At 37.5% G+C, this 22,278-nt stretch overlaps 2 protein-coding genes across 5 annotated transcripts in view; one reads left to right on the forward strand and one right to left on the reverse strand.

Moving 5' to 3' along the window:
- Cct6b (chaperonin containing TCP1 subunit 6B) overlaps nucleotides 1-22,278 on the reverse strand; it is a 52,288-nt gene that overhangs the window by 21,070 nt on the left and 8,940 nt on the right. Inside the window, exons 1-5 of one of the 4 annotated variants that reach the window (XM_015501196.2) lie at nucleotides 13,840-14,178; nucleotides 11,829-11,892; nucleotides 11,173-11,307; nucleotides 7,701-7,874; nucleotides 4,570-4,673 (exon numbers count right to left, since the gene is read on the reverse strand). In XM_015501196.2, coding sequence (XP_015356682.1) covers nucleotides 4,570-4,673; nucleotides 7,701-7,874; nucleotides 11,173-11,307; nucleotides 11,829-11,892; nucleotides 13,840-13,976 — 614 coding nt within the window. In that variant the 5' untranslated portion in view covers nucleotides 13,977-14,178. Of the gene's footprint in view, nucleotides 1-4,569; nucleotides 4,674-7,700; nucleotides 7,875-11,172; nucleotides 11,308-11,828; nucleotides 11,893-13,839; nucleotides 14,182-22,278 lie in introns of those variants that run through there. The other 3 variants (XM_048794944.1, XM_048794940.1, XM_048794937.1) reach the window with 3 other exon arrangements.
- Znf830 (zinc finger protein 830) lies at nucleotides 14,144-16,431 on the forward strand. Its single transcript, XM_015501197.2, has one exon. It carries the CDS (start codon nucleotides 14,144-14,146, stop codon nucleotides 15,254-15,256), a length of 1,113 nt encoding a protein of 370 aa, XP_015356683.1. The 3' UTR covers nucleotides 15,257-16,431.

A 22,278-nucleotide genomic window follows, 5' to 3' on the forward strand; every position in this document is an offset into this window, starting at 1 on the left:
CCCCCACACACACACACACACTCCTCCTGCTCTTGAGGCCGATTGACTGGGTGGGGGGGGCGGAGCCAAAAGAGTCCCCCAGTGAGCAGCTCCGTGGTCTGAAAGGGCGGGGAAACAGCCCAATGAGCATCATGCAGAGGAGCCAATCAGCTGGCAGCTGGAAGTTTGCTGGGGCCCCTTCAGCTGTGGCTCTCAACAGACATGCATTCATATGTCTAACAAAAGGATGTTATAATGTTTTCAGAAGCACTACTCATAAAGGTCAAAATTGAAAGCTACCTAACTTCTCATCATTAGCAGAATGAATGGATTGCAAGAGTAACAATAAAATACTACAGAGGAAATGAGAATGAATGATCTACTATACATGGAACAGTTCAGATGAGTGAAAACAATACCGAATAAAAAAAAAAGTCAGAATCAAAAAAGCACCTGCTTTATGATTCCCCTTAGACAAGTATAAAACAAGTAATATTAATCTATGTCATAGAAATTCAGGTTAGTCTTGACAAATAAAGGCTGAAAGGGAACATACCAAGGGAAGGTTCTTGGAGATCTGTTTCTTTTATGAATGCTAATTATACAGATATATTAGAAAATTCATCAAGCTATACCATTATGGTGGGAACACTCTTCATTGTGTTACTTTTCAGTGACTATACTTCATCTAAAATTTCTCCTAATCAAAAGATTGATTTAAAGATTAGCCACTGCTCAACAGAAAATAATTGAATAAGTCACTACAAAATAAATAACTACAGATTAGCCAAATACTGGGTATGTAATGTAACACAAAAGAGAGAAAGTAAATGGAAGACAGAGTAAGAACATCAAGCATATGTTTAACTGAAGAAAAATAACAGGTAACAGGGCAGAATAAATATTTCAGGAGGTAATGGATGTGAACCAAATAAAATACATCAATTCATAAACTCAAGAAGCCCAGAAAATACCAAGCAGAATAAACAAAAAGAAATTCTACACATCATAGTAAAAGTGTAGAATACCAAAGAGAAATATGTCTGTATCATCTAGGCAATTAAAAATTTCATTAAAAACAGCTAATTTCTTAAGAACAATCATGGAAGTCAGAATACAGCATAACAATCCTTCAATCAGCTCAAAGAAAATGCTCCTCAACTTACAACAAAGTTTTATCTCAATAAAATCATCAAAGTTGAAATCATTGTAAGACAAAAATGACATTTACTTTTCCCAACCTTCTCAACATCATAGTTTACTCCACAGTACACTGTAAAGTATCCATCCTTTATTCTCCTAAATGTTCACTGGTGGGGAGCTGTGGCTACTTTCACTGCCCAGCAATGGCAGAGGGTATCACACCACAGATTACTAGGAAAAAATCAAAATTCAAAGTATAGTTACTACCGAATTCATATCACTTTCACAGCATTGTAAATTTAAAAAAATCATAAATTGAACTGTTAGGGACCATCTGTACCTGTGAATCTAGTTCGATATATAAAAAAGTAAAATACAAAGAATGAAGATGAAATAAAGGCATTTTCTGGAAAAAAACAAACAAACAAACAACAATACGCCTCCAGCAAACTTTCACTAAAGGAAATCTATACAGAATGAACTTTAAGCAGAAGTGAAGTACAGTAGTCCCCTTGTCTGAAGTTTCACTTTCCTCAGTTTCAATTACCCATGGCCTCAGTTACCTGCTGTCAACCACTGTTTAGCATTAACAAATGAGGGATTAGATGATTGTTGAGTCATCTACAAAGAAAGAGGAAGACAAAGAAGCTAAGTCAGATGTGGTGGCCATGCCTGTAGTTTCAGCTACTGAGGAGGATGAGGCAGGAGGATCACTTAAGTCCAAAAATTTGAGACCAGCCTGGACAATGAGAAGGAGAAAGTGGAGGAAAAAGAGGAAGAGGAAGAAGTGAAGAGGAAGAGGAGGGTGATGAGGGTGAGGAAGAGAAAGTAGAGGAGGAAGGAGGAGGAGGAGAAGAAAGGGAAGCAGAATCACCAATGTGGACATTACCCAAATTTGCCAGTGTGTTAAATGGCACAGACATTAAAGGACAAAATTATGGAATACAGTCCTCAGCTGGAATGCAACATTAAAGCTACTTATATGGTCACTGAAGTATTAGCTTCTGCAGCAACACCTTGATGAGAAAGAAACAACAACTTTTGATTATAATGTTCTTCCAAAAAATTTCAGCAAAAGTTCTTTTAGTTGTCAAGGATCACTGACCATTGACATTGTCATGGCTCTATGATCTACCAGAAGAAGATGATCCTCCTTCTTAAGTATCATCAGAAGGTATAGTAGCTTATATGTAGCTTAACACGACATCACAATGCCTAAATCATTCATTTCTCTTCATCTCATCATGTAGACACTGTATTATATCACATCATTATAAGAAGTAAAAATTGTAAAAAATCAAGTAGAATATAACAGAGAAAGATTAAAAGTAAAACATTAAAAAATAACAGGCAAATACTAATTTAAAAAAAGCTGGTGTGACAGCTATATCAATATCAGATAAATTACACTTTTAAGCCATTACTAGAGAGAAGATGGTCACTTCATATTGTTAAAAATGTTCAATGCACTGCAAAAATATAATGCTTTAAAAACTGTATGCATTTAATAAGACAGTCTTTTGTTTTGGTTTGGTTTGGTTCTTTTGGCCAGGGATGAAACCCAGGGCCTCACACATACTAGGCAAGTATTATACTACTGAGTGACATTCCCAAGCCAAGCCAAGTCTCAAAATATATAAAGCAAAACTGTCAAAACTAAAAATACAGGGTTGGGGTTGTAGCTCGGTGGTAGAGAGCTTGCCTAGCATGTGTGAGGCATTGGTTTTAATCCTCAGCACCACATAAAAATAAAAACATAAGATATTGTCTCCCTCTACAACAACTAAAAAATTTTAAAAAACTAAAAATACAAATCTACAGTAACATTGAAAGATATTAACATATGTCTTTCAGTAATTGACAGAATAAGCAGATAAATACCAATAAGGATAAGAAGGTCTAAATGAAAGTATTAACAAACTTGATTCCCTTGATCTAACTGGACATATATAAACTTGTACCTAACAACTGCAGCATACATTTTTTTCAAGTACATGTAACATTAACAAAAATTGACTATCTATACACTCAGCCATAATGCATAGTCAAACAAATTTCAAAGCAATGAAATTGGGCAGTGGCAAATGCTTGTAATCCTAGCAGCTCGGGAGGCTGAAACAGGAGGATCGACAGTTCAAAGCCAGCTTCAGCAACAGTGAGGTGCTTAGCAACTCAGTGAGACCCTGTCTCTAAATAAAATACAAAATAGGGCTGGGGATGTGGCTCAGTGGTTGAGTGCCCCTGAGTTCAATCCTTAGTACCCCTGCCCCCAAAAAAGCAGTGAAATCTCATAGAACATAGTTTCTGACCATAATATAGTTAATCTAGAAATCAATAAAAAAACCAAAAAATGTCCCTAATATTTTGAAATTAAGAATCACAGTGCCAGATGCAATGGTTCATGCCTGTAATCCCAGCTACTCAAGAGGCTGAGGCAGGAGGATAGAGAATTTGAGGTCAGTCTAAGCAACTTTATGAGACCCTATCTCCAAATCAAATTAAAAAGAAGGTTGGAAATGTAGCTCAGTGGTAGAGCACATGCAAAGCCCTGTGTTCAATCCCCAATACTGAAACACACACACACACACACACACACCCCTCATGGACATTAGAAAGTATTTTAAACAGAATAAAAATTATAAAACCACATATCAAAATTTAAGGAATGCAGCTAAGTAATACTTTCAGGACAATTTAACACCTTAAATACTACATTATAAGAATAGAAAGCTGAAAATTAATAACCTAAGTAGCTATCTATTGGGTGCAGTGGCAAGCACCTGAAGTCCCAGCTACTCAGGAGGATGAGGCAGAAGAAATTACTGAGCCCAGGAGTTCTGGACCAGACTGGAAAACATAGTGAGACACTGTCTCAAAAAAAAAAAAGAAAGAAAGAAAGAAGGGGCAGGGAGGAAAAAAATACATAGTACAGAAGAAGAAAATATCTCCAAAAAAGTAAAAGAAATTAAATAATAAGGTGAAAGATACTATGAAGCAAAACCCAAACCAATCCCTGGAAAAAAATTATCGAAAAGGAAAAATAAAACAACACCAGGAAAAATAAGGATATCACTATAGATCTTGCAAATAGGATTTTATGAACATTTATGTCAAATATTTAAAGACTTAGACAAAATGGATGAATTCCTGGAAAAAATATTACTTAATAAAGTGGTTCAAAAAGAAGTAGAAAAACCTAACTTGTCCCAAGAAAACTACATGAATAATCAAGACTCTTTCCACAAAAAATGTGCAAGACGAATAACCAGACTTCTTCAAAATAATTTTCAAAGTAAAAAGTAACTGGCTCATGGTAGTGAAAGGCATGAACTAGTTAATGCATGTTGAATGAATAGACTAATGTTGAGGTAAAACAACTAGTGAAATTAATGAAAGAACATTTGAAGAAAACCAAATATTCTAAACCTATGTATCGTCAAAATTTACTGTGTATCTGTTCCTGCTTTATGCTTCATCTCCACTATTTCCACCATGAAGAGATCAATAGGGTAACCTGGTCTTCTAACAGCCAATACGGAATCCACCACAGCCTGAAAGAGAAGTGAATGAGGATAGTTGATTATTTGGACTATTAAAAAAAAAACAAAAAACCCTGGCCCCCATAATCAATCACCAAATACAGAAAGGGCTTCAGGTTTCAAAATATAAGGCAAAGCCAACAAATAGCATTTTATTGTAGACACTGACAAAAAAATAATATGCATGGATACTTTAGAGTCTAAAGGAACTACAGAGATCATCAGGTCCAAATCCTTTATTACATAGATAAGGAAACTGAGAGAACCTAAGAAATTACAGTTTTAAAATAAGATCTGATAGTAGCAGAGCCAGGACTAGAATTCAGGTCTCTGTTAATGTCAAGCCACTGCTATTTCTGCCTCACTAACACTATATAACCTCTTCCACCAAAGGGTACCTTAATAGAAAAGGAGGAAATACAATCTAAGAGCTCAAATTTGCTGCCTATAATAACATGTCATTTTTCAGTCTCATGTTTTTCCATGAAAAGTTTCCAGGTCATGCCACACATTTATTTCAATGTGAAAATAATGCTTCCACCCAAATGGTAAAGTAAAATTGACATGCCAGGAAAACTTGTCTCATTTATTTTGCTATATTTCCCCAGGGCTGTGCAATTTTAAAAGCAGAACACAACATATCTTTTTAAAAAAATATTTATTTTTTTAGTTGTAGCTGGACACAATACCTTTACTTTATTTATTTTTATGTGCTGCTGAGGATAGAACCCAGGGCCTCACACGTGCTAGGCAAGCACTCTACCACTCAGCCACAACCCCGGCTCCAGAACACAACATATATTATAGTTAGCTCAGAAATAATATGAAAAAAAAAACTGATTATGAAAATTAAGAGCTAAGGTATAACCACCCTAAAATAAAACAAAAAACCCACTATATCTTAGAAGATTTTACCTGCAGTAACATAATACTTAATTGTGGCACTTACTAGAGAATAAGACAAAGTTGTCACTGGGTAGTAAGAACATAAGTGGTTTTATATCTCCAAAAGAAAATGGTGCTTCAGCACAGCAAAGGAAACTATTAAGAATGAGAAGAGAGAACTTCTAGAATGACTGAAAATCTCTGCTAGCTACTCTTCTGACAGAGAATTAATATCTAGAATATATTTATTTTTAAAACATTTATTTTTTAGTTTGAGGTGGACACAATATCTTTATTTTATTTTTATGTGGTGTTGAGGATCAAACTCAGCACCCCGCACATGCCAGGCGAGTGCGCCACCCCTTGAGCCACATCCCTAGCCCTAGAATATATTTAAAAACTCAAAAACTTAACAATCTCCCCCCAAAATAACCCAATTAATAAATGGGTAAATGAATTAAACAAACACTTCTCAAAAGAAGAAATACAAATGATCAACAAATATATGAAAAAATGTTCAACATCATTAGCAATTAGGGAAATGGAAATCAAAACTCCACTGAGATTTCATCTTTTGCCAGTCAGAATGGCAGTCATCAAGAATACAAATAATAATAAATGAAGGAGAGGATGTGGAGACAAATGAACACTTTTCCACTGTTAATGGGATTGTAAATTAGTACAATCACTATGAAAATCAATATGGAGTTTCCTCAAAAAAACTAGGCATGGAAATACCACATGACCCAACTATACACTCCTTGGTATTTATCCTAAAGAATTAAAGTCAGCATACTATAGTGAGACATGCATACCCATGTGTAGAGCAGCACAATTCACAACAGCTACAGTGTCCATCAACAGATGTATGAATAAAGAAAATGTGGAAATATACTAATGGAGTTTTATTCAGCCATAAAGAAAAATGAAATTATATCATTTGCAGGAAAATGAATGAAACTAGACACTGTTTCATAAAGCAACATAGGTTAAACTGAAGTCAAGGATCATGTTTTCTCTCATATGTGGAAGCTAGAGAGGAAAAAGAAAAAGATGGGGGCGGGGATCTCATGAAAATCAAAGGGAGATCAATAGAGGAAAGGGAAGAAGGGATGAGAGGAAGGTGGGAGGAAAGGAGGAAGGAAGAAGTGCTGGGGAGTGATATTGGCCAATTATATCATTATATTGTGTGCATGTACGAATATGTAACAATAAATTCCATCATTATATACAACTATAATGTACCAATAAAAAATGTGGAAAGAGGAAAAAAGAAAGAAAGAAAGAAAATGACTGCCCTAAATAGCAGAGATCTTGAACCACTTGAGTGTTCCAACAGCAGAAAATGTAGCTGCTGCTTCTGACTCTGCTCAGCAAGAAATTGTCTGATTTTAATCCAATTTCCCATACTTTTCCTATTGGGAAGGAGAATTAAGCAGAGGCAACTCAGGTGTTTCAGTCCATTTGGCATTTGTATTTCTCAAATTAGTAAGATAGCATTCTGCTTTGTATTTCCTTTGCTGTGCAGAAGCACCATTTTCTTTTAGAGATATAAATATGAGTTTGGTTACTATGAATTCATCATTTCTGATACATTTAATACGGTCAAGTTTTAGAAATTGCAAAGCTGGAGAACAATAATGATGTCATCAAATGATAACCACCTGATAAAAGCCTTCTTAAAATATCCAACCAATCTTGTCTGTATATTACATATGCTCCTCCTTTAGAAGAAAAGAAAACAAACACACATTTCCCAAATGTGAATATTATATATCAGCTCAATCATGCTTCGTAAAAGTAGTAAACTTAACTACAAGGCACACTGCAAAAACAACTTCCTCATGTATCACTCTATAACAAAATATGGACCTCTAGGTTTAGACTAGTATACTACCCATAGGAGATAATCTACAGGAGGCCAACTCCCTCCAACTTTCAAGTCACATAAGTGTTAATATGACACTTTTGGAAAACTACAAATACTATTCTGACCAATTAATGTCTATACATAAGCCTGTAAGTGTTTATCTCCTTATTTTGTTGTACATTCAAAAGAATCACATGCAAATCTTGGCTGTCTTCTAGGAAAAAGAAAATATCATCATGTGTTAGGCTATACTCATTCTCAATACAAAAATTTTAATCACATACCTCTGTTAACACATCAGCCAGTTCTGCATGAACTTTCGTCCGTAGAGATGTTCTAGCCACATCTAAGAGGATTTCTCTTTTCATCTCCTTTTTTACTTTAACTTCCTCCAAAACATCAAGTGCTTTTATCTTTGCAGCTTCAAATCCTTCTGCTATTATTCTAGGGTGCAGGCCCTATTATATCAATATGAAATTTAATATTATGAAGTAAATCATTGAAAGTCAAAAGTAACTATCCTCTCCTATTAATATATTCCAAAAAAGTAATGTTAGCCACATTAATGCCACTAAACGTAAATGAGCAATTTATAAAAGATAAAAGTTGCTCTGTTTCCAAAAATTATGACTACATTGTCATGTGGTGCCCTTCTAAATGAGCTCCAACAACAGCAACAACAAAAAAGGCTCCTTTTAATGCTAAGCATTTAGAAAAAAGTGCTAAACAACACCTTCACCCAGTGATCAAAGTTAACATCACAGTAATGATAGACAGACATCATGCGCCTTCTGATAGGATGCATTCAGAAGAGCACAACAGTACTTCTGTGATTTTCCTGCCAAAAATTAATAACCTGAGTATAATTGTGAGGAAAGAGACAAATCCAATTAAGGGACTTTGTATAAAATAACTGGCCTATAGTCCTTAAAAGTAGCAATGTCATGAAGCATAAAAGGAAGCTCAAGAATTATCTCAGCTTACAAGAGACTAAAGGAACATGACAACCGAATGCAATGCATGATCCTAGATTTTCTTTTTCTATAAAGGTCACTATTGGAAGCAGTGGTGAAATTTGAATAAAATCTGCAGATTAGATAATAGTACTACTTGAATGAGTCAATGTTAATATTAATTTCCTGTTTTATGTAATTACACTGTGGTTATATATGAGAATCCTTGATTATAAAAATGTACACCGACTAATTCTGAAATAGATCATATCTGAAGCTTACTCTCAAATCATTTAGAAAAAGATACATACAATGATATATATTATTTCCTCTGATATATAGTACAATATGATATGTATGATATGTACAGTGATATATATGATTTCCTCTATTATAATGTTATATATAATTATATATACAAAATTATATATTATATATATGTGTGTGTGTTATATATATATTATATCTCAGAGCAAGGCCAAGAATGGAGAAATTATAAAAATTGGAGAATATGGGTAAAACATATATAGGAATTCTTTGTTAACATTCTTGCAACTTTTCTGTAGATCTGAAATTCTGACAAAACAATTTTAAACAGTATTATTTACTCTGAAAAATAATAAATAGGGGCTGGGGTTGCAGCTCAGTAGTAGAACACCTGCCTATAGCATGTGTAAGGCACCAGATTTGATCCTCAGCACCACATATAAAATAAATAAATAAATAAATAAAAGTATTGCGTCCATCTATAACAAAAATATTTTTTTAAAATAATAGTTAACAAATTTTGTGAAGGCTGGTACAATTTCTAATTTATTCCCACCATTCCTTTATGTCACTCCTATAATATTTAAAAGTTGACATTTAATTGAACATTTGTGCTGGGCACTATCTAATAAGAGCTTTACATGAATTAGTTTAACCCTCTCAACAACAGTATGAAGTGGATATTTATTACTCCCACTATACACAGGTGAGTGACCAAATTTTAAGGGAATAATGTAATTTGCCTTAGATTAGCAAACTAGTTAAGTGGAGCAATGTACCAAGGAATGAAATTGACCAAATTACGTGTATGCATGTGTGAATGAATATAAAATAGCAAATCCCACTAACATGTAAAACTACAGTGTACCAATAAACATTTTTTTATAAAAGTGGAGCCAGGATTTAAACCCAAGAGACGTGACTCTAGAGCCTCGCTATTACCATTTTCAAAAATTTCCTCAGTCCAGGACATCACAATTGCTCATCTGGACTACTAGAACCTCTCTTGTCATGACTCCCTTAAAATTGTCCCCAAACATTTAAAATGCCAATATGACCACATCAGATGTTACTATGTTGACATGTTTAGTCTATTCAACACAGAATAAAGTGCAAGTTTCCTGGTTAACGTACCACATACCCTCTGTGATCTGGCTCCCACCTCCTCCAGCCTCTTCTCTGCTACCATCCAAATCATTATAAACTCCAGCAACACCAAACTGCTTGCTGCTCTATAAAACACTATGTTGTTCCTTCTGTCTGGAATGCCATTCTCCTTGCTCCTCACTCTTTCATCTGGCTCATTCCATCCTGAAAATTTAGCTCAGGACTTACTTCCTGCAGTGAGTTGCTTTCTGACTACAACAGTTTAGTTTAGGAACTCCTTCCTCCTTAGTGTTTCTGCCATATCCTGTGCCTAGCTCTATCACCATCTGCCAGTTTCATTATTATGTCATTACCTACCAATCTCTCAAAATAAACCAAACCTTATATTGTTTGGGTGTCCCTCTTCCCAGGTCAAGGAGTGGATCCTGATTAATTTAAGTCAATTCCCCTTAAAATGGTTATTGGTTTAGAATGAGCATAAGACTAAAGTTGGCCCAACCACAAAAAAAGAAGTTGTGTCCCCTATTGAGTATTACCAAGAAGCAAGTAACCCTGATTTCCTTTGACAGTCTTACACTCAAGATAAAAACAAGCCTTAGGATGAAACAGTACCATGAATGGAAGAGCTAAGAGACAGAAAGGTCCCAGGTTCTTGATGACTGAATAAACTTTTTAATCAATTCAACTTGGATCCATCCTTATCTCTTAATGTTCTATTATGGGAGCTTAATAATTTCTTCATTGTTTAAGTGAGTTTTAGTCAATTTCTACTGCTTACAGGCCAAAGCATCCTGAGATAAGTTGCAGGTACTGAATTAATAGACAATTCTCAATACTGAATAAAACACAAAGAAGCAATAATTTCAGCACTTTAACCGGGTAATGCTTTGCTGAATGGTCTCTGAATAAGAGAAAAAATTCAAATAATTATAGGAAACAGGTAGGTAATACTAAGAAAAGAATAGAGATCAAACAAAGACACAGAGCTAGAAATGTGCATGATGTTTCTGAGGCTAGTTAATGGAGGAATCTGAATAGATGGTTTATAAAGGAAAATAAATCTAAAAAGGTAGGTAAATTCACAAGATGGGAAACTTTCAATAAGGTTTTCCCTCCAGTTATTTTTTTAAAGGTGTGTAATTTGTTTTCAACTTTTATTAGTGGCATTTTCTTTCTTAAGCCATTACTCTTGGGTACATGGGTAATTTTTTTTATCTTTCTATAGATCTTAACCATTTCATTTTTAAAAGAGGCATATTATTCCAATAAAAGGCATTTATTTATTGGGGGGGTGAAGTTCATTGCTATTTCCATTTATAAATATCCAAGAATATCTTAATTAAAATTAACCTGTACCCTCTCTAAAATTAAACCATTTTATTTTTTATAAACTTCATTCAAAATAGTGAATTTTGTGAAATAGTAATACCTCAGAAATGTAAAGATCAGCTTGTTTTAATAACTCTCCAATAATTAGAACATTTGAAGTAGTACCATCTCCTGTGATGTCATCCTGTGCTGTTGCAACTTTTGCTATCAAGGAAGCTGTTGGGTGTTGAATTTGCTGGAAAAAGTAAGCAACAGATTTAAAAAGAAAGGGGAATGAGATAGAGAAGGCCACAAAAAGATAACCTAAGGGTCAACAGTATTATTAAGAAATAAGCTTGATCCTACAAGTTTACAAGTTTTATATTATCAAATACTTTGTAAATGTCAAGTCCAAAATTTAAAAATTGAGAACTAATGAGGTTTGAACACTCCTTTTTTCAGAATGCAATGATATTTACAAAAGAAGATTAAATCCTTCAATCTCAAAGATGAATATTTATGAAAACTGCAAAGGAATTTTTATTCTTCCATGATTACAAAGAATATAACACAGTGCCTTAAGTTTGTTATTAATTTGTAAATATCCCTAAGTTATTGTTTGAAACAGCAAAAAAAAAATTATTGAGGTTTAATCCAACAGGCATACCTCAAGACTGCAATATTTAGCTGACAGCCTTGGCTTAAATGTATACAAATTGTACCATGTTCTTACTTAAGGCTTATTAAGGTTTGTTAAAGTCAACAGCATCAGCTCACCATCTCATGAAGCAGTACATTGCCATCTTTGGTGAGTTTGATGTCACCGGCACCAGAAACAAGCCTGTTCAAAGAACAGTAATAATATTAACTTCACATGTCAAGAGTCAAACACGACATTCCCAGTACTTGTCGTTCCACTTTCCTTAATAAAGGAAACAGGGCTTTGAAAACTCCATTATGCCATGGGGGAATACCACAGTAACTATCACCACTTGCTGCTCACAGGATCCTTTCTCCCAAGATGAACTTATGGTGAATTCAGACCAAATGGAATATTCGGAGAGTACTTGAGGATTTAGAAACTTGGGTCAAAGAGTATGAGAAACAAAGCACATGTTTGCAAACTTTCCTGCAGGTTTTTATTTTTGGTAAATGTCATCAATCATTCACTCCTTCAACTTAGTTCCCCTCATTCATCACCAAGCTAGATCACCAAGCTCTGTCAATTCTACGATCTAAATATCTCTGAGTCATAACCCCCCCTCCCCATTTCCACTGTCATTATCATTCTACCCTGGACTGCTTAAACAGCATCCTGATTACCTCCAAATTTGAATTTACCTTCCATGCTATACATTTATTTTTCTAAAAGGCAATGTGACTCAAAAATCCCTCAGTAATTTGTATGTTCTCCATCACCTTCAAGGTAAAATCCAAACTAATTTAGCAATGACATACTTGACCTTTCCCAATCTGGCTTGTCTATCTTTCTTCCTCATCTACCACCTACCTACAAACCAAGTCTTTTACTTCCCCTTAAATTGTTTTTGTTTTGTTTGTTATGTTTACATTGTTGAGCTTTCTTATTCCTGAAATTATTCTACTTAGGAGGACTTGTACTCCTTCTCCAACTGGTGAACTCATTCTTCTTTCAAGACTATGATCAAACATCATCTGTTATCTTTTTAAAATATTTATTTATTTTAGTTTTAGGTGGACACAATACCTTTATTTTATTTTTATGTGATGCTGAGGATCCAACCCAGTGCCTCACGCATGCTAGGCAAACTGCGCTACCACTTGAGCCACAACCCCAGCCCCATCATCTGTTATTTGAGAGGCTTTTCCTTCTGCCATCAGTAATTAGTCCCTTTCCTCAGTATAATCATATGCATCTATATATAATTAGCACATCTGTCTCTACCAGATTTCCTTAAGAACTAAAACTATCTTTGTCATCTGTTTTCCCAGCATCTAGTGCATAAGTGCCTTCTTCTACTATTAATATTAGTTTTCTCCTTGCTGTCAGGATGTTTCTCTTACACCCTTTTGCTCTCACCAGTCTCTTCTCCACTTGTGTAAAGAAAAAAAATGGTACTAAATAAATACTAAAATAATGAACAATTATAGGCACAGAGCATTCAAGGAACTTGCCTAAGTACTCAGAGCTAGAAGATTATATTTGGATTTGAACCTATGCCTGCCTGGTTCCAAATCCTGTACCCTTTCCATGACAACACATTGCTTGCCATGCAAAAAGACTATCTGTCCTGGGGCTAAAAATTTGGCTCTGTGGTAGAGCCTGTGCCAAGCATGCACAAGACCCCTGCACCACGAAGAGGGGCTGGCAGTGGGGGGGTGGAGTCGAATTTATAGACTAAGGGCATACAGTTTTAAAAAGCAGAGGAGTTGGGGCTGAAGATGTAACTCAGTGACAGAGGATTTGCCTAGGTACACCAAGCTCTGGGTTTGATCCCCAGCACTCGAGGAAGGAAGAAAGAGGTGTTAAACGCCTTCCATTTACAATGAGACAAATGAACTGGCTTTCTAATCCCACAGAAACCTTAACGAAAATGGGAGAGCGGGTGTCACGGCTTCACTCGGGGGGCTCTTTCCTCGGGGGAGGCTTTTCTCCTCCTGACCACCAGGCTAGAGATATTCTCAGGGCAGAAATGACAAAAAGGGAGCCAGGCCTACAAGTTGATCGCTCCAGTGTCTTCGCGGAACTTATGCATCAGAGGAGGTCCCATCACCCCAAAACCGCCTGGTGCCCTAACCGCCGTCTCACATTTTCATGGTGCCCTTAGGACCCAAGTTGGTCCTCAGCACATCCTGCAGCCCTCGGGCGGCGCATATGTTGACAGCCAAGGCCGCCTGGGCCCGCGCCACTTCAGCCTTGGAGTTTATGGCCTTGATCGCTGCCATAGCCTAACGGTTGAGCGGGGGAAAAACAGCCTTCGTGCTAGTTCTGAGGTAAAATTCTGGCGCCACGCCCTCTCCTGCGCTGTGACCAATCGTCGCTCCATCAGGAAGTGACGCAATCAAGCCTCGCCGGGACGGAAGCCAGAATCGCCAGGGATCTGGTCGCAAAGATGGCGTCCTCCGCCTCCGCTCGGCCTCCGGCCGGGAAGCGAGTAGTAAATCAAGAAGAACTCAGACGATTGATGAAGGAGAAGCAGCGTCTGAGCACTAACCGGAAAAGGATAGAATCTCCGTTCGCGAAGTACAACCGCTTGGGGCAGTTGAGCTGTGCCCTTTGTAACACCCCGGTAAAGAGCGAGCTACTGTGGCAGACTCACGTCTTGGGAAAGCAGCACCGAGAGAAAGTGGCCGACCTGAAAGGCGCGAAGGGAGCCGCCCAGGGTCCATCTGCAAACGCTGCGTCTCTTTCCGTCAAGAGGAAAGCGTCGGATGCGGATAATCAAGACGCCAAGAGAGCGAAGGCCTCGGTTCCTCAGGTACAGCCCTCCACGTCCGCTTTGTCCACCAACTTTGACAAAACAGGAAAAGAGTCCGCTAGATCGACACCCAGTAAACCTTCGGGACTCGGTTTACTCCCTGATTATGAAGATGAGGAGGAGGAGGAGGAGGAAGAGGAGGGAGGCGGAGAAGGAAAAGGAGGAGATAGCAAGCTGCCGCCTAGCACACACGGCAAAGAACACTCACTTTCTTCCTCGCGGGAAGCAACAAGTAGTGTGCTACCAAACGATTCCTTTAATACCAATCCTCCCAAGGCCCCCTTAATTCCTCATTCAGGGTCAATTGAGAAAGCAGAAATACATGAAAAAGTGGTGGAAAGGAGAGAAAACACCGCGGAAGCATTACCAGAAGGATTTTTTGACGACCCTGAAGTAGATGCAAAGGTACGAAAGGTTGATGCTCCAAAGGATCAAATGGACAAAGAGTGGGACGAATTTCAAAAAGCCATGAGGCAGGTCAACACTATTTCCGAAGCTATAGTCGCTGAAGAGGATGAGGAGGGACGGTTGGACCGCCAGATTGGGGAGATTGATGAGCAGATAGAATGTTACCGTCGGGTGGAAAAGCTGCGGAATCGCCAGGATGAGATTAAAAATAAACTTAAAGAGGTTTTGACTATAAAAGAACTGCAAAAAAAGGAAGAGGAGAATGCTGACAGCGACGATGAGGGAGAACTACAGGATTTGTTATCTCAGGATTGGAGGGTGAAAGGGGCTTTGTTATAAGGTTTCTTGTTGTTTGTTTCTTACTTTACTGGGAATTGGATCCGGTGAAGCTCTACAGTTAAGTCCCAGCCCCAGCTCCCTGCGCCCCCCACACACACACACACACTTTTTTTTAAATTTGAGACAGGGTCTCCCTGACTTGCCCAGACTGGCCTCGAACTTGGAGATCCTCCTGCCTCAACCTGCGGAGTAGCTGGGATTCTATAGGCTTGCTCCACTATTGTTGTAGCTATTGTAAAGTTTTTTTCAGCAGTAAAAATGCTTTCAGTATAACAATACATCTGTTACTCCTTTCCTAGAGATTTGGATACTCGTGTCCATTTTTGAGATAAAATGAGCCAGGAACAGTAGCACTTTGGAAGGTTGGTGTAATGTATTTTTGAGGTAAAGTTGCTTTTGAAATTTTTGAAGTGTTATATAACAAAGTGCCAACTTTTTCATACATTTTAAGGCTTAAGTGTTTACTTTTGAGTTGAAAATCTGTAAGTTGTAAATATTGTGTACAGTTAAATATATATTTACGTAATTATTTTGAAATTTATAAGTTGATATAAGTCTGATAAACAGACAAGTGTTTACATGAGTACTCTGCTATTTGAGATGTATATATTTTTCTGAATCCTATATCAAAAGGCTGCAATTTTTTATTTTGTCTTGTTTTAAGAACACTACTCAAACACAAAAGTTATTCTGGGTTACTCAGTTCTCTGGATATTCTATTTTCAAAAAAAATTTTAGAAGAACATTGAGAAAAATATATACCAAACATGTTCAACCTTCTTAAAGCAAAGTTTCCCTTTGATTAGACCAGTCATTGTCATATGTGGATGTATATGAGAATCACCTTTGATACTTTTAAAAGTGTACACATGAATCACCTATAAAGCTTAAAAAAAAAAAAAGAAAGTCAAATATCTGAGTAAACCTGGGTGGGATGGGGTCCAGACAACTATTTTTCTTCTTCTTCTTCTTTTTGCATGAGTAGGGATCAAACCTAGTGCCTATTAGACAAAACACTCTAACCCCAGCAGAGACAACTGTATTTTTGAAGTTCCTAAGTTATTCTAATAATATGCCAAAATTGGAGAGTGCCTTAATCTAGAATCCATTTATGTTGTTTTCAGAATTACTTTTGCTCTAAAACATTCCATAAATTTCCTGTTTCTTGAATGAAAGAAATACTTATTACCTTTATTTCCACCTTATCCAGTCTGAATTTTGATTTTATGGTAAATTAGGATTCATTTTTATAGGTTTTGTTAATTATGGAGAGGACATTTAAAGTTTTTTTTTATTATTATTTAAGTTTTCCTAATAGTAACAATTATCCTTGTTGATCTTTAATAGATTTAGTTATTCCTTCCTTTGGAGATTTGGTATTTAAACAAGAAAAGGGAATTAGTGTTCTGGAGTCAGAAATGCGTACTCAGACAGCATATTCAAATAATACGTAAGACTTAACAGTTATTAGCACAGGCCAGGCAGGATTCTAAGTGCTTTACATATATTAACTCGGTATATGAGTTTCCCTAAAGCGAAGATTTTATAGATAGAAGTACCAAGAAAGTTTGCAAAGCCTTGAATTCTAAATAATTCTTCCTGTTGGCAATGTGGAAATAAATGGAGGTATTTTAAGCAAAGAATTAATCTGCAAAGAAATATCAGATGTCATTCTAGTTGCAGTATATAGAATGAAATGAACATGGAAGAAAGAAGCTGGGAGACTACTTGAAAAATGCATCTTCAAAAGCAAGGTAATAACTAAGACTGATTAGATATGGACTGAAAAAAAATAGAATTAAAAGAAATTTACAAGAAGAGTTGTTTTAGTGACTAGATGTAGAAGAAGAGAGAAAGATGGATTCAAAGGATAGATTTTTTTTTATTAGTGTGGATGCCTAGAAGTTGTTGTCTAACACTTGTTGAGCAGAAGCACAAGTTATTAGTACTCGTTCCATCTCTGGCACAAAAATCTTTGCTTTCTTGAGCTGCCAGTTGGTCAGTGATAGCACTTTCAGTTTGACTAAGGGTACACCTGCCTCAAATCTATGAACCCACACTTAGACTTTTCTGTCATTCATCACTTTATTGTAGTTGGACACAATACCTTTATTTCACTTATTACTTTTATGTGGTGCTGAGGATCAAACCTCACACGTGCAAGGCAAGTGCTCTGCCGCTGAGCCACAACCTCAGCCCTCATTCATCACTTTATTATTTCAGCATGAAAGAAGTACAAAAATGGGTTGAATTGTGAGCCCACTTCTACCTTGGTTAATTAATAGTGTAATACCCAATAAATAATGCAAGCCACATATATTTTAATTTTTATAATAGCCAATTTAAAAAGAAATAAGTGGATTTAGTTTTAATGATTTATTTGATTTATCAAAAATATTAACATTCGGGGCTGGGGATGTGGCTCAAGCGGTAGTGCGCTCGCTGGCATGCCTGCGGCCTGGGTGCGATCCTCAGCACCACATACAAATAAAGATGTTGTGTCTGCCGAAAACTAAAAAATAAATATTAAAAAATTCTCTGTCCCTCTCTCTCTCTCTCAATTTTTAACATTTCAATATGTAATCAGTATTTAAAGGTTACTAATGTTACTTTTTCTTTCTTTCTTTTTTTTTTTCCAAGCAAAAAGTGGGTTTACTGCAAAAGAGAGACTTCTTCAAAGAGAAGGGGCCCCAGAGTTGGGAATCCCTCTTTGCTTGTTTTCTAAAATCTGAGTGTTATCAGCAATCACAGTTTAGACTGGCCACTTTTCAAGTATTGAGTAGCCATTTTGTAACAGCACAGATTAAAGAGAATGTTATCCAAGTGAAAAAAATAAAACGGGAGGTAATAAGCAGACTGATATAACTGGAGCAGAGGGTTCATTCCTGGCAACAGTGAGAGTTAGCACTGGAAATGTAGTTTGTGAACAGTGTGGAAGGCCTTCAATGACATCTATAAAGAATTTGGACTTTCTAAGTTAACGTTTTATCCTTAAATGCTATCCCCCACCCCCATGGGGGCATTGAATCAAGGGATCCTTTGTCACTGAGCCACATCTCCAGTCCTTTTTAAAGTTTTATTTATGAGACAAGTCTCACTGAATTACTGAAGCTGACCTTGAACTTTCATTCCCCCTATCTCAGCCTCCTGAAATGCTGGGATTAACAGGTACACCCAGTGAATGTTGAGTCCTTAATTGTTACACAAAGAAGGCCTTAAGGAATACGAGGTGAGTGTTACTATGCATTTGAACCCCACCTAGGGCTTTTAGAAAAAGTTCTCAAAATTTGATCCCAGTGCTCTGAATCCTAGACTAGTAAGAATGTGCCCTGACCATCATTAGTGCCCTGGTGAATCCTTGTTGAATTTGCTGAGGCGGCCTCAAACTTGGAATCCTGCTACCCCAGCTTCCCAAATCGGGCAGGAGGCTTGTGCCACCAAGCCTAGCTCCAACCAGATTGTTTTTAATACTAAATGTTTTATTAGCCTGTGTGACCTCAGGAATTTAGAAGATTTAAATCTAAATAGGAAAAAAGATCCCAGAACTGACTACATTCTATTTTCTACCTACATTTCCACCCTCAGTGATCTCATCCATTTCCATGAGTGCAGGTATCACCTATGTACTGAAGACTCCCAGTTTTCTCCCCAAAGTGATCTTCCTCTCCTAACCTCCTGGCTCATTTAACTGCCTATCTAACATTCCACTCAGATGTTTAATAGTTTTTCTTAATTTAGTAAACCACAAACAGCTTTGATTTTCTTTCCCAAACTATTCTCTCTAGTCCTCTGACTCAGAAAAATGGTGCCACTACCCACCCAGATGCTCAAGGCAAACCCTTAAAGTCATCCATTCCTTTTTATCTCCCAAATCTGTCAGCTCTACCACTGAAATATATACAGAATCAGTCCATTTCTGTCTCCACTGGCCCTAGTCACTTGCCTCATTCATTATTGCCCTGTCCTCCCACCTTTAGCAACAATCTTTTGACAAATTAGGATTGTTTTAAGAACCGAAATTAAGTCACTCCAAGTCATCATATGCTTCCATCACTGAGAAGGAAAAAAAAAAATCAATCCTTCATTAAACCTACATGGTACTCCAGGATTGGTAAATATCATTTCCAAATTGATAATAGCCCCATTGAGGACAGAAGAAGACAGAACATAATTGTTCTACATTGAAGCAAATGTTCCCATCCCAGAATATTGGCATGGCTAAGTTTGTTTGTTGTTTTTTTAATTTTCAAAGAAATTGCAAGTCAAGAATGTTTTTGTTTTTAGTGAAATCTCAAAAACACCATGTGGGCTGAAGGTGCTCTGTGGCCCTCACTTTGTGCTGCCTCTCCAACTGGATCTGCTGTACTCTTCCTCTTTATTCTCATTGGCTAGCTTTCTAGTCCTCTAATGTGCCATTTCGGATCTTGTGTCATTGTCCTTCTCTACTTGGAACCTGACTTCAGGTAGCATGACAATCTTTGTCCCAATGTCCCTTTCTGAGTTAAAAAGTCATCCCCCACCTCCTGCCACTACCATATTATAAGTTCATTAAACTGTTTACTATCTTAAATTAGCTTATTTGTACATGAGTTAATGTCTTTCCCCACAAGAATGTAAACTCCCACAAGGACAGGGAGCTTGTCTGTCCTGGTCACAACCTAAAATTATTCCAGGCACATAATGGGGCTCAATAAATATCTGTTGAATGAATAATACCCACATAGCTGGATGTTGCTTGGTAAAGTGGTGAAAAGACCAACCTGACTCACAGAAGTGGCAACCAAAATAAAAGAGGCTTGAACAAAGGTTTAAGAAGCCTCTTCCCGCTCTGTGTCTCCCTTACTTGCTTGACACATGAAATCTTTACCTGTTCTGAGCACATGAGCAGCTCAAGGAGGTTTACACAACAACCTCTAGAGTGCAGTGGGCCACCTCCACAGTTAGCAGCTAATAGGAATTCCTCATGACACCAAACAAGCAAAAGGGGATGTCCATATGTCAGTGGGATCTGTGGTGAGCCCTGATTGCCTAGAGGACTCTTAAGTGGAGAATAGAGGAATAAAATGTTTCAGAAGCAGAGAAAGATCAAAGAGTCGGCAAGTACACACTGCCTCCCAGCTGCTCTCAGCCTTCCCATTGCATTTGGCTCCCTCCTTCCATCACTTGGCAGTCAAAGCCATTTCAGTGAATCTGCACTCAGCCATCCTTCACTAAAGCACTCTCCATCTCAGAGGAGGAACCGAGTTCCATCTGGCTGCACCACCATTTTGCTAACAGCATTTGGCAGGATTTGTGCACACTGGGGAGTCAGCAGTCACCTTTAGGGAATGGTAAGGACCACACTGGGTGGTTGATTATTTTCTTTTTCTTCCTCCTACCCCACTACACCATAATGGGGATTGAGCCTCGGGGCACCCTACCATTGAGACACACCCCCAATCTTTTTTTTTTTTTTTAATTTGAGACAGGGTCTTGCTGAGTTGCTCAGGCTGGCCTTGAACTTACAGTCCTTCTGCCTCAGCCTCCTGAGTCCCCGGAATTACAAGTGTGTGTTTCTGCACCTGGCATTGTTCTCCCTGTGTGTGTTGCTAGTTGTCAGTTGTTTTGTAAATTGTAAGGCAATTTCAATCAAACCTGGTGGTCAGATTATTAATAATAGCTACCATTTGTGAGATATCTACCATGTGTCTGGCCTTATGCTAAGGCTTGACCTATGCCATCTCTAATCTCACAACAACCTGTAAAGTACATCTCTTCATTTTACAGATGAGAAAACTGAGGCTAAGAAGTGAAGCAACTTGCTAAAGGAAACAATCCAAAAGCTCCTATACTTCCCACTATCACCATGCATCCTTATTATTTAATATTAATGTGTTTGCATAGTGAGAATACTTTTTCCTTCACTTTAGTTTTGAAGTCTCAACATACCCCAGAGAAGTAAAGCAACTTTTACTACCTAATGATTATTCTAGATGTCTATGATTTGTCCAAGTTCATTTAGCAAATTAATTGCTAAAAGACTAGATGTAGCTTAATTCCCAGTTATAGCTTTTTGTTTGTTTGCAGTACTAGGAATCAAACTCAGGGCCTCTTGCTCCACCATTGAGCTATATCCCTAGCTTCCCAGAGACATCTTTCTTTTTTTTTTTTTTAATCACTACTTTTTTTTTAGAGAGAGAGAACTGTTTAATATTTATTTTTTAGTTTTCGGTGGACACAACATCTTTATTTTATTTTTATGTGGTGCTGAGGATCGAACCCAGCGCCCCGCGCATGCCAGGCGATCATGCTACCGCTTGAGCCACATCCCCAGCCCCCAGAGACATCTTTCTATATTTAAAAATGAAATGTATAAAATGGAAGATGATCTCCAAAATAGCAAGAATTAAAATTACAGAAGCCAGGCATGGTAGCATATAATGCCTATAATCACAGGTACTTGGGAGGCTAAGGCAGGAAGATAGAAAGTTCAAGGCCAGCCAGGGGAATTTAGTGAAACCCTGTCTCAAAAATAAAAAGGACTGGGGATGTAACTCTAGTAAGGTGCTTGCCTAGCCATGTGCAAAGCCCTGGGTTCAATCCCCTGGTACTGGGGGGGAAAAAGGAAGTTGTTTCCCTTAGCAAGTTGCTAAAGTTTAAGGGAACTCAGTGCTTCTCAGAAACCGTGGCTGGGCTAGGAAGCCATATTTTTAAAAGTTTCTTATCCACACTGATTCTCTCCACGCACTCTTATCCTGCCTTACCTCCATTTCAACAACAATAAAGTTTACTCCTTTGTCCTCTGATGGGAGGAAGAATGGTAACTTCAGTTCCCAGACATTCCAATGAGGAACAATCATTACACAGTGCCCATGATCCACCACTGCTATGGTTCAGATATGCTTTGTCCCCCAAAGGTTGAGAGTTTGGTCTTCAGTGTGGTGATGATGGGAGGTAGGGCTTGGTGGGAGTCCTCAGGTCACTGGGGCCTACCCTGTGAAGGGACTAAGGTAGTTCTTATGGAACCCCTGTGTTAGTTCTTT

The sequence above is a fragment of the Marmota marmota genome, unplaced genomic scaffold (genome assembly GCF_001458135.2).
Source record: "Marmota marmota marmota unplaced genomic scaffold, marMar, whole genome shotgun sequence".
NCBI lineage: Eukaryota > Metazoa > Chordata > Mammalia > Rodentia > Sciuridae > Marmota > Marmota marmota.

Bases quoted from the DNA above. Each gene is read 5' to 3' on its own strand.
- Znf830 (XM_015501197.2), top strand. From the start codon at position 14,144: ATGGCGTCCTCCGCCTCCGCTCGGCCTCCGGCCGGGAAGCGAGTAGTA.